General features: G+C 45.2%; 1 protein-coding gene across 1 annotated transcript; it reads right to left on the bottom strand.

Annotated features, from left to right (window-relative positions):
• Window positions 1–1555: 1555 nt before the first annotated feature.
• Window positions 1556–11711, bottom strand: tmem59l (transmembrane protein 59-like). The gene is made up of 8 exons (XM_082524362.1): window positions 11296–11711; window positions 10224–10329; window positions 9396–9490; window positions 9114–9266; window positions 5090–5195; window positions 4878–4992; window positions 4248–4365; window positions 1556–3307 (listed from the first exon to the last, which is right to left on the bottom strand). The coding sequence occupies exons 1-8, from the start codon at window positions 11458–11460 to the stop codon at window positions 3149–3151; spliced, it is 1017 nt and encodes a 338-aa protein (XP_082380488.1). The 5' UTR covers window positions 11461–11711; the 3' UTR covers window positions 1556–3148.
• Window positions 11712–11969: the final 258 nt, after the last annotated feature.

Genomic DNA, 11969 nt, shown 5'->3' with positions numbered 1-11969 from the left:
TGTGAGTGAGTATGAGCCAGGTGGGGTGTCCTGGTTCATTGTTGTCACTTTTATTAGCAGAATAACATTACGACCGGTGACGGGTAAAGTGGATAACATGGATTATCTCTTCATCTGTGAGTGGGCGGGGCACATCAGGGAGCAAGTGAACATTTTGTCTTCAGAGCTGATGTTCGAAGCAGGGAAAATAGGCGAGTGTGAGGATTTGAGTGCGTTTGACAGTATGGTGTCTTGTGGGGTGTTCTCGGTCTGCAGCGGTCAGTGTCTATTAAAAGGTCCAAGGAAAGAACAGCGGCGACCCAGAGACAGGGTCATGGGCGGCCAAGGCTCACTGGAGCGAAGGCCGGCCCGGGTGGTCCTACCTGGTAGATGAGCTGCTATCGCTCAAACGTTCATGGAAACGGTGCTCCCCGATGGCTGTGGTCTCTTTTGGCAGGATAATGCACTGAAAGCAAAAATGGTTCCGGATTGATTGAGGAGCACAAAATCGACTTTGAGGTGTTGACATCCTTCACATTCAGTCCAGTCGAGCATCTGTGGGATGTGCTGGACAAACAAGTTGGATCCACGGAGGCTTCACCTCACAGCTGACACCACAGCACCACAGCTGGAGACTAGTGGAGGCAGCAATATTAGGCAGGTGGAAATAATGACTGCTGTATGGTGAGTGTGGTTTTTACACACTGGGGCTGAGAATGGGCTCACTGATCAGTAAAAATATATATTATAAAACAACTCTAACATAAAAATAAATAATACACGAAAAGTTAAAAGTCATAATTTAACATAGTTGTTATCGACTCTTATGATATTATACACTATTAAAAATATATACATTTCAAAAATAATTATTTGATATTAAACAAACTAATGACAAAATAGCAAAATGATTAGTCAATTAATTTTCCTGTTTGTTGGAAACTGAAAACAAATTATTTACTAGATTAATTTAGCTTATAAGCTAAATAAGGTTTAAGCATTTTAAAGCTTATTTAAAAATGTTATTAGTGTGACTGAATAATGAATTCAGGTGGGCTGCCTGTCTTGGCCGTATAAAAGTGAATAACAACATTTCAGCCTGATGACCTTTTCGCCCGCACCCGCTCTGTTCAGGCTGGGGGACATGTTCAGCAGCGACACATGTGAGTGACGTTCATGTGCTCATTTACTGTGTTTGGGTGCTTCTGAAATAATCTGTGTAGTGTGTCCGGCTGTGGCTCGGAAGTTAGAGGAGGTTGGACGGTTGGTGGTTCGATCCCCGGCTCCTCCAGTCTGCACGTTGAAGCCCTAATGGTCCCCAGAGCACCCACTGGACTGCGTGTGCGGCGTCACGGTTAGAAAGTGCTTAAAGGCTTAGAATAAAGCACTGTATGAATGTGATTTCAGTGTAGCGTTATATAAGTACCGGACCATTTGCCATTAATCTTCTGCTCTCCATGCTACCGTTAAGCCTGATATTATTTCTGTCTTTACGAGCTTCACACACACGCTGACACAAGCACGCACGAGTGCGCGCTTTGTCTGAGGTTTTCTATAGGAATGAAAAAAATCACGCTTACCATGAAAACACTTTATTTCATCATGTTGTATTGTTTCATTGAAAATTAACAGATCAGTAAAAAGGAAACAATACAGTTTGAAATCCATCTTCACGTTCCTTGCGGCATACCTCCGGCACAGATATCGATCGGATGGCTTTTTAAAAAATTATTATTAAGAGTCCTTCCTGTATATCATGAGGATATTGTCATTCGTTATTACGCATTCTATTCAAGGTTTACAGTAATATGAACACAAAAAATCACAAGTCTACAGTAGAGTTGTGCCGTAGTGGCGAGCGGTTAAGATAAACTATCAAAGAATCACTTGCATGCACGCTTTTTTGTCTACATAGCCTGGATTAAAAGAGAGCGCTACAGGACATCTAAAGCACTGAGAGGAAAACAGAAAATCTTTTCTAAGACTGCGACTGTGCTCAATAACAAAGGTCTGTGTTAAAAGCTTTGCATTACACACTGTTACAGAGGGAATCCATCAGTATGTGCTCCTAGGACATACAAAATAGTCAGCTATTAGAAAGCACATATAACAGCTATGAAGTCTTGAAGTGATAGAAGAGCAATAACAGAATAATTATCATCATAATAATAACAATAGCATTATTAATAATATAGCAACAGGTGTGATCTGTCTTTGTGTGTGTGTCTCTCTCTAGCTGATGTTACAGTAGTTTACATACAGACTAATTACATTTGCATGATGACTGAACTGTACATGGTACTGCAAAAACACTAACGGGTAACTCACTTTGATGACTCGGAATATAACGAGGAGAAAATAAATTAAGGTCGATTTTTGCTCATTTTTAAAGACGGCGTCCGGTTTAAGATTTAATTCGAGCTGTGTGAAAAGACAAAGATCCAGAAAACACACGGGACTGAGGCGACGAGAGACGCCGACGTGCTGTTTTTGTACCTCTGAACCCGGCGAGGGTCACTCACCTGAGAACCGTTTCACGCTGCCGAGACGCGAATCTCAATTTCGAGGCCATTTCTGCACAGATCACGGTGCTGACTGAGTAAACGGATCATAAACTGCGAGGGATTACTCTCAGAGTGTTTCGCTCACCTTTCATTCATCTTCCTTTCCTCTCAGAGCTGTTTCTCCCTCTTTGCTGTGAGCAAGCCACTAATTAATCCAAACTCTCTGAGAACGAGGGAAATTGAATCTAAGATGAAGCTCCGCGTTTGTCTTCTTGTCCACACTTGACGAATGACACGAGCGCTCTCGGCTGCGGTCTGTCCTCTCTGCTTGTCTCGCGCGTGGCTCGGAGACGAGACTCATCAATAAGCAATGAGCGGGCTAACCATTAGGGAACGACCTCGCTTGACGAAACCTGGATTGTACAAAGTAATGAAATGCATGACAGGTGGAGCTGACACAGAAAAAAACCCAACTGACTGACACGAGCTAGATGTTTGTGTGAGATCACTTTAAAAGATGGAGGGTGCCATGCTCTTAAGAATATGTTTCTTTAAAATTCTGCTGATGGAGTAAGCATCGTAATGTGTTTCTTTCACCCCACCCCTCTTCTCTGACGAGCCTCAGAGTTTAGTCACCCGCTGAAGCGAGACAGCCGCTCTCCATCCTAAACGCACGTTTTGTTCAAGTCGACCTTCACCGGCAGCGGCCCGGCTTCCTGGCTCTCCTCCGATTGCTTTACGGTGACGGCGATGACGGGACTCAGGTGGTACGGGTTGACCTTGTGGGCGTTTTCCAGAAACTCTTTATCTCCGTTGATACTCAGCTAAAAAGATACAAAGAATTTTTTTTTTTTTTTTTTTTTAAAGGCACATAATACCATATGGCGTGGATAAACTGACAGTTCTAGGAAAGCGTTTGTTTACTGCTGTGATTTAAAAGCTCCTTTTTCTAAAGGGAAGAGAAGGCACACGTCTGAGGTTTGACAGTAGCCGACAGCTTCAGCGATGGAAAGAGGAGATTTCTACCTGTATCCTGTTTTGCTTTGTTTTTCATGGATTTTTGAGGATCCAGGACAAAAATGTGAGACCTGACAAACACACATCTGTGTATTCCCAGTTTATCAGAGTCAAATATATAAAAAATTCTTCAAAGTCTAAGTTGGTAATGCTGCGATTATCTAATGTTTGAAACATTCCCTTTTCTTTAAAGCTTTCTGAGAAGACTGAAGAACTCGTCACGACGTACGTCCTCCAGTGCATTCACAGCATGTTTGCATACACAGCAGCTTTTATTTACTCATAATTACAACTTGTGTAAACTATCAACAGATAAATAAATCAAATAAAACTTGTATGTGTGGCTGAGATATGTTCAGTAACAAAGCAAAGTGAGACACCGGAGTGCACAAAACATGCTTGTGATGATCCAGCCTGGTAGCATGTTTTAAGGCTGTGACAGGCTGCAGATGAAGTGCGCCTCACTAACGACTAATGGATTGGATGAGCAGAAAGGGAAGACCGGGAGAAGACATGCTAGCTGCTGTGGATGGGAAATGCTGATAAGAATCAGATATCAAAGCAATGTTTATGCCGCCTTCCTGGAATGAAATCCAGACTCAGACAGAAGTGGGCTGTTGTTTGGTTTGTGTTACTTTAAAGGTGTCCTTAAGGAGCTCCGAGATTAGAAAACACAGGTGCATTGCCCACCCAGGCAGAGCAGAATTCAAGATTTAATGTTGATTCATTTCTTTTCCAAATGTGTACCTGTGTCTTGATGTGCTGCTCCGGTGCGGTAACGAGGCTGGCACAGCTGAGCCATAGCATGACCATGATAGACAGGAAGAGACAAGCAGCTAAAATCCACCGTGGAAGGCCAGAACGTCTGCAGAAGGAAGCGGGGGAGCAGGGGAGGGCGTTAGAATGAGGTGGGCCAGAAAGACCGAGAAGATCGCCAAATTATACATAAATGCGCTGCAGATGTTGCATAGACTTAAATAGCATCTCGTTAATGCAATTAAAGTTCAAAGTCAAAGAATCAGAGAGGTATTTTTCTGCATGTTGAAACTCGTTTAGTGAAAGAATCACTTTATTTGATTCTCTGTGGTTTTAAATGGCGTTTTATGAGTTTTGCAAACAGGATGAACTTCATCTGTTCAGCTGTCTTTGTCAGTTAGGACGTCAGTGTAAGGTCGGGGAGTTAAATGTGTCCACTGCCAAACACTGCGCGATACTGCAGCTCTGTTAGCTGTGCTAGATTAGCTTCATCAAACAGGTTTCAAGTGTCTTTAGGTTCATTTTCATGCAGGCTCCAAGGAACGCTTGTGTAAAAGCAATTTAAATTTATGATAAACGCCCTGCTTAAATCATTTAATTGGTGATTTTCCACAGTGTCACCTGGACATGCAGCCGAGGAAGTCGTGCTCAGATGCGAGGTCCTCCGGGTGCTGGACGGCGTGTTTCCCTTTCGCTGCAGCTTTGGGAGTTCCCTTCTCCCCGTGTCCCCTCGCACCTGACACACAGTTAAAAAAGTGGACATCAGTTCTAGCTGAAACAACAAATGGTGGGATATTGCAGAAGCATGGATGTGCGGAGCATTTTGGTCTAACCGTGGGGCCTCTGGGTGTGAGAGTGGACCTGAGGCCAGGGTTTGTCTGCCACGCTGGATCGAGGAGCCTGCAGCTCGGGCAGAGAGTACTCCATCTCTGGCTGGCTCTGAGGAGAGGAAAACAGCATCAGAGGAGCTCCTAAGCGATGAGAAAAGTCAGAGCAAACACATAGAAACCCCACAGAAGGCATCCAGGTGATCCTACGTCACCTTAAGGTCACGATTATAGTGAAAACCTTTAACATTCAGTTAATCTTTGCGGAAATTCTGACTTTGGACACAAAACACCTGCTTCTCTTTTCTCTCCTTCATACAAAGATTTGAGATTCTTACCCACAGACAGCCCTGGAGCTGGAAGGACGATTCAAACTTGTATTCAAGGACATTTCAGCCCTTTAAGAGCCGTCTGTGAGGGTACAGTCTACAAACGCTCCCCGTGAGTTTCTCAGTATAACGACAGAGTCTTTCCGGACTCTGAATCTTTCTCCTCTGTTCAGTAAAAGTTCATTTATTCGTACTTCAGCATTTAACGTCGTGTGAAACCAACGCCGTCATTAGAATTCGTTTTTTCAAGCATGCTCAGTTTCCTTTTCTCTCAGACACTGAAATAAGTTCACTAAAGCTCCTTTTAGTGGGACACCATCTCTGAAAAACATCTTTTTAAACCCACATAGAGCCTGCTGTTGCCATTTGCACTGTTGTGTGTTTCATTACGTGCGCGATGTTTTCGGTTCCCCTGGAGAACTCATTAAAAGAGGATTTTGCCTCCCTACTGCTGACCCTCCCTCCACTCTAAACAGCAGCTGTAGTCAGTTGTAACGATACTATTGCTGGCCTCAGCAACAGCACACTCTCACAGGCCTACTAACAGCACAACACATCCCCGTGGAGTGTCTTCTTCCCCATTATTCATCCATTCGGACACTCGACGGGATCTGAAACCTCTTGCTGTGTCGGACACTATAATCGAGGATCATTTTCACTTTATTCTTTACTTTGTTTTGGAAATGAGTGATCTGCTAACTTAGTGAGTGATTTCAGTCACATGACCAGAGCAGCAAAGGACTGCTGACGCGCTGCAAGTCACTCTGGAAACTGAGTTTATTCTCACTCATTTTCAGTGGCGGTCCTAGCCTGTTTGGTGCCCCGGGCAAACACTCCCTCTTCCGCGCATGTTCTCGCTTCGCTTGTGGGGGTGTCCTCCACGACGTGTTTGTCAGATAAACTGGTCGTAACTGTGGATCTGAGAGCGTGTGTGGATGTTTATCGTCCCCTGTCCAGGGTGTACCTCAGATTTCGAGCCTTCCTGTTCTGTGGCCAAGAGTATTTCACCGTGCCTATGCAGGAAACATGCACTAACATATGCATACGGGGGGGACTATTGTGCTACCCTTTTGAAGGAAAAAAAACATGTACACCTCCCCCATTCCATCTCACAGTCCTGATCAATCAACATCAAGAAGGGATCCAAGTTAAACTGTGATTGTCATCCACACCCTTGCTCCCTGCAGCAGCTCTGCATCCAGCACACGTGTCGCTTGTGTCCGTGTTTATGTCAGTATTTATTCACCGCACACAGAGTTCAATTTGTTTGTTAACAAAAACCACGGCTCAGCTGGAAGAGGCGCTTAATCGATCCATTTTGTTTCAAACGCTCTTCTCCCGCCACCTCATCGAGGGCTGAACTGTCAAAACAACAAGGTGGTGTTGAGAAGGGATAAAGAGGTCTGCTTTGCAAGTCTTTCTTTAAAATTACAAGTTTGTTTTTCCCTTCAGTAGGAATAACTAAGAATCGTATACTGTCTGGTTCCTGTGAGCCGCCTGCTTGTTTTTATGATGCTTGCTCATATTATTATCCTCGCAGCATGGTGTCAGGCAAAGCTCTCTGTATACAGTCAGCCTGTAATGGACAGCCATGTCATTTTTATTTCAGGCAACAGCGGTTTATTCCCCCCTCCTCTCTGCTGTCCCGATCCTTAGCCCGACTTTTTCTGTTGTTTCAACACTCGGGGAGTCAATCTGTCGAGTTGGTGGCGGTTCGCCAGCTGCCCACTAAACACAGGCCTGATAGTTTTCTCACTGCCTCTCGGAGCCTGCTGGTTTCCCCCTGCTGCTCCAGTCTGCGTGTCGCTGCCATAAAGAGCAAACATCCATCACCGAGTCCAAAAGAAATGTCGGTAATATCATATTCTGCGCTTGCTCCATCGCCATATATGAGGTTGAGAATTACAGCCCAGCGTGCACACACATTTTTATACCTAATAATGAATTTCAGCATAACAGACAGCTCTGTGTTACACAGAAGCCTTTGTGTATGCGTTAGAGTGCATAAATACTATCATTTCCCACAGAAGCCTTTAATTATGTAGCTTTAACTGCCATTGAAGTCACTTATACAAACGGGAAAACACTTGGGAGAGATGGTTTTTGATTTTGGAGGATCTGTCTGGGCAGTCGGTGGTTAAACAGACCCAATCTTATTTTAGCTTTAATGTAGAGGTGGTTTACTGTGTTGGCTTTAACAAAAAAAGATACACTAACATCTGAATTTGCTCTTTTCAAAAACAGAAAACGCGACAAATGCTGAATCTTTTTTCCACTCTGCATCTAAAGACGCACGGCGATGGATAATGGAGAGGTTTTTTCCAAGTCAGCCAAGGTCACCAGACACACATGACCTCAGCTGTCAATGCAGAAAAGTCTGCATCAGCACCACAGCGGAAGAAGCACTTTCACTTTTCCACTGTTCTTCGGCGTAGTCTGTTCTGTTTAATCTTGCAGTGAGTTTCCATCGTGAGGTGAGCTCAACAGCTGGTCATCAAATATGCATGGCAGCGAGGGGAAGTGACATCATTTAAAAGGAAATTTATAAACAATTAAAGTGCAGTGAGGGGGAAAAAAAACCCACCCAGCTCTCTGAATTCAGCCACCTTTCCTCCACCCCGCTGTGTGCCCTTGTTCACTCAACCTTCACAGATGCACTGACTCTAAAATGAGCTGTGGCCCAGGCTGTACACAGTATATACCAGAGGATACATTTCACAGTTCTAACGGGAAGGAAGCAGAGATGAGCTCATCCAGTAATCTATAAGGGCTCGCTGGCTTGCCTTAACCTCCAATTAAAAACATATGAGGCGTAAAATCGCTGTAAGTAGTCATTTTATATTTTTCCAACACCGGTAGGCAACAGACCCTGCATGAACGAATATATCCTGAATATACTGTGCAGATAATGTGTACATGCAAATTAAAATATTCTGTCTTTCCAGTCACGTGGTGTGAAATTTGTAGAACAGACTGAAGATCTGACCGAAGCAAAAAACAGGATTCCATCTTTTTGGTGGTTTGTCTTAATTTTGAATGCGGGGTAAGAAAAGCGGCGTAAATGCTCACACTGCTGTTTTTATTTACAGGTGACACATTCAGGGCATAACTGAAAAGTAAAACAAACGTTCCTAACAGCCAGCCAGTGATGACGTGTGTGGCTGCCGTGGGATCAATGACCTCAGTGAACATTTTCCTGCATTGCTACTGCAGTCAGATCCAACCCGCAGTTATCTCCTTACATCATTCTTTTATATACAGCTTATGGAAGGGGTGTCCAACATTAGGTCCGGGGGCCTGAATCGACCCAGCGAAGACATCAATCTGGCCTAATTGGTTGGCTTTGTGAATTTATGTGAAGGACATAAATTTTGGTGTTTTCACAAGTTTACAGCTTCTCCTGCTGATGAAGAGCTCCCCCTGTGGCCACTCACAATGCACCGAGGTAATTAAATTACATATTAAACACATTTACGTCTTTACAGTTTAAGCCCTAAGAGTCGTCAGCATTTCTGATGAAATTGCTTCTCTGTCTTACATTAAGGTATCTCACTGTGGAGTTAAACTTGTTTACACTGACAGAAATTGGAGTTTCACTGGTTCGGCTAACATATCAAAGCTGTATGTGGCCCACAGTGTAAAATGAGTTTGACATCCCTGCTCTATGGTGTTCCCTGTCTCCCAGTGCCAGCTGGTCCTACCTGGAAAACCACAACCTTGCCGTCGTCAGCCTGCAGGTAGAAGGTCCAGGTGGAGGAAATGAAACTCTGGGCGGAGCTGACAATGTCATTGCACCAGCTGGACACGGCCTCCATCACAGAGGGCGGCTTTGGGCGGAGAGTCATGGCCTTCAGCTGCAGGAGAAAGAGCAGGATGGCAGTGAGGGTGGTCTCCTGTGTACACACTTGTGCCAAGTTTAAACCGACACCTATAAGTTGTGTGTGTCTGGGTGCACCCTTTGAGCGCAAAGTGCTCTTTCTCACCTTCCTTCTCTTGATCTCGGGTTCGGAAGGCTGGCTGGCACAGCCGGTGCTGCAGGCCTCCTGCTCCAGCAGCTTAATATATGCCTCCTGGCATGCTGTAGAGAGAGAGAGAGGGCGCAGTAGTGAAGTATGACAGAATATATAAAAAAGGAAAAGAGCAAAAGCAGGTTGACAGCGCAGATGAAGGAGCGAGAAAAGAAAGAATGAGCACAAAAGGGAAGTCAGCAGAGAAGAAATAAAACAGGTGAGGGCAGAAAGAACGGACACAACCGAGACGACTTGCTCCACAATGCTGTTACTGAAGCAGGAGGAACCGGGGTATCTGCTGTCTGGACAGCAAATCACATCATTGATTTTCAATACCGCAGTTCAAACAGGGAGAACAGCCTGAAACCCCCCACCCTGACAAAAACGAGCCTGCCAGCTTTCAGGAAACACCGCAGTGTTTACCAGAGCTTTGATGTTGCTCTCCAGATTTTATTTTCAAATCCAGTCCTGTCTTTTCCAACGACTACAAAAACACCAAATTCGAGATAAAAGAGCCATTGTGCTTCGTATGGATTTTGACCCTCGTGACCTCTCTTCAGGATTTTCTTTCTTTTTTCAATCTGATTTACAATTAACATTGAAGAAAATAGATAGATAGATAGATAGATAGATAGATAGATAGATAGATAGATAGATAGATAGATAGATAGATAGATAGATAGATAGATAGATAGATAGATAGATAGATAGATAGATAGATAGATAGATAGATAGATAGATAGATAGATAGATAGTTAGTCAAGCTAACAGCCCAATGGACAGCTTGACACACTGACTCACCTCCCTGACACTCCTCCCTGCTGGTATTAAAGCCAGCATTGCCATTGACAAACTGGCAGATGGAGTAGAGGCGACAGCCACGGTGACAGGCGTTCATTATGGAGTCCTAGCAGTCAAACAGACAGAAGGGGGGGGGGGGGGGGGGGGGGGGTTCAAAATTAGAGATGTCTCCTATAGTCTTGGATAAACTCCAGATAACCTTGTTAGGAGCTGTGACATAGATGGGTCATGGCATTCGTAATGACACGGTGCAGCTGTAATATTATGGCCTGACATAAACAGTTTATAAGACGCGTTTAGATGCTGCCAGAGAAAGCTGATGGTAATAAGCGAGCTCCATGAAAATTTTGCAGGATACTGATGTGGTGAGAGGAGGATGCACATTGCTGCATCCTCCTCTCACCACACTCTTGATGCAAATAAAGAAACAGCGTCCTCTGGTGGCCTCGCTGGGAATAGACGAGACAAAAAAGGTTTTTGGCCAGTTTATTACAGCCTTGAGCTTTTCATCATCTTTACTGCGTTTCCGCGCTGATTCGGAGGGAGGGGAAAGGCTGTTTATCCCAAAGCGCGAAGGTGAATGCGTACACAGCGTGTCTGGAGTCGCTGTTCTGTGTGATGGACGCAGAGCTTTGGATCGCAGATTTCAAACCGGGTGTTTGCAGCTCTACCCTTTGCCGCCCTGCAGGGTGTCTGAACCACACCTGAAGGCAGCAGAGGAGGAGAAGGGGGGGGAGGGGGGAGACAAACACCCGAGATATAAAATCTGTAATCCACGGAAACTCACAAACCTCACGGTCTCAGCCTGCCGCCCTCCGTCTGGCCTTGTCTGCGTAAACCTGTCTACAAACAGCGGATCCGAGTGGGTCACTGACGCAGTTCACGTCTCGACTGGCCTTTAAGATGCACACAGAAATCAGCTGCATCCATTTTCGGCCTAAGTGCGCCGAAGCGTCCCTGAGGCCCTCGCGCGGACCTAAACACGTTCACTGCGGGTTATCGTGAGCTCTGGCTCCCCCGTTAGTCTGCGCTGCGCGCCGCAGCGGGATGGAGCCTGCCGGGGACAACTTACTTTAGCGGGGCTTTTGTTTCTGATGGTGAGCGCGCACTGCTTCTTGCAGTAATTGATGTCGCCCAGCTGGTCGTCAAACAGATCGGAGGACGCTGCAGCAAGTCCAGCGAGGAGCACGGAGAGCAGGGCCGAGAGCGCGCACATCCTGCCGCCGAGCCGAAGCATGCCAGATCCCGGAGAGAGCCGCGGAGAGTCGCTTTGTGGCGCCACTGCTGCTGCGGATGCTGCTGCTGCCTCAGCCCGGGTCCCGTCTGCCGCTCCGCTGATCTGCCTCTGCCCGTGGCGTCACGCGCATCATCATCATCACGCACGCGCCGTCAAACAGCCTACTCGATCCGCAGAGCAGCCTTTGCTGCAGTGCATAAACGAGCAGCGGAGAGGAAGACCTGACCCACACCTGAGACCTCACAGAGACACAACACGCAACTCACGGTCACGCCTGTTAGAAGAACGGTTTACTGCTGGGTTACCTGAAAAAGGGGGATCATGAAAAAGTTTAACCGATGCTAGTTATAGAAGTATATGTATAGAGTATATGTGGCATAACATAACACAACATAACATAAAATAATATAACATAATGTAACGTATTATAACATAATATAATGTAACATAGTATAATATAATACAATATAATATAACATATAACTGAGAGTATTTGTGAGCATTTGTAC

Source organism: Aulonocara stuartgranti, assembly GCF_965226115.1.
Source record: "Aulonocara stuartgranti genome assembly, chromosome: 23".
Classification (NCBI taxonomy): domain Eukaryota; kingdom Metazoa; phylum Chordata; class Actinopteri; order Cichliformes; family Cichlidae; genus Aulonocara; species Aulonocara stuartgranti.
This window is presented reverse-complemented; position numbering and strand designations above follow the sequence as displayed.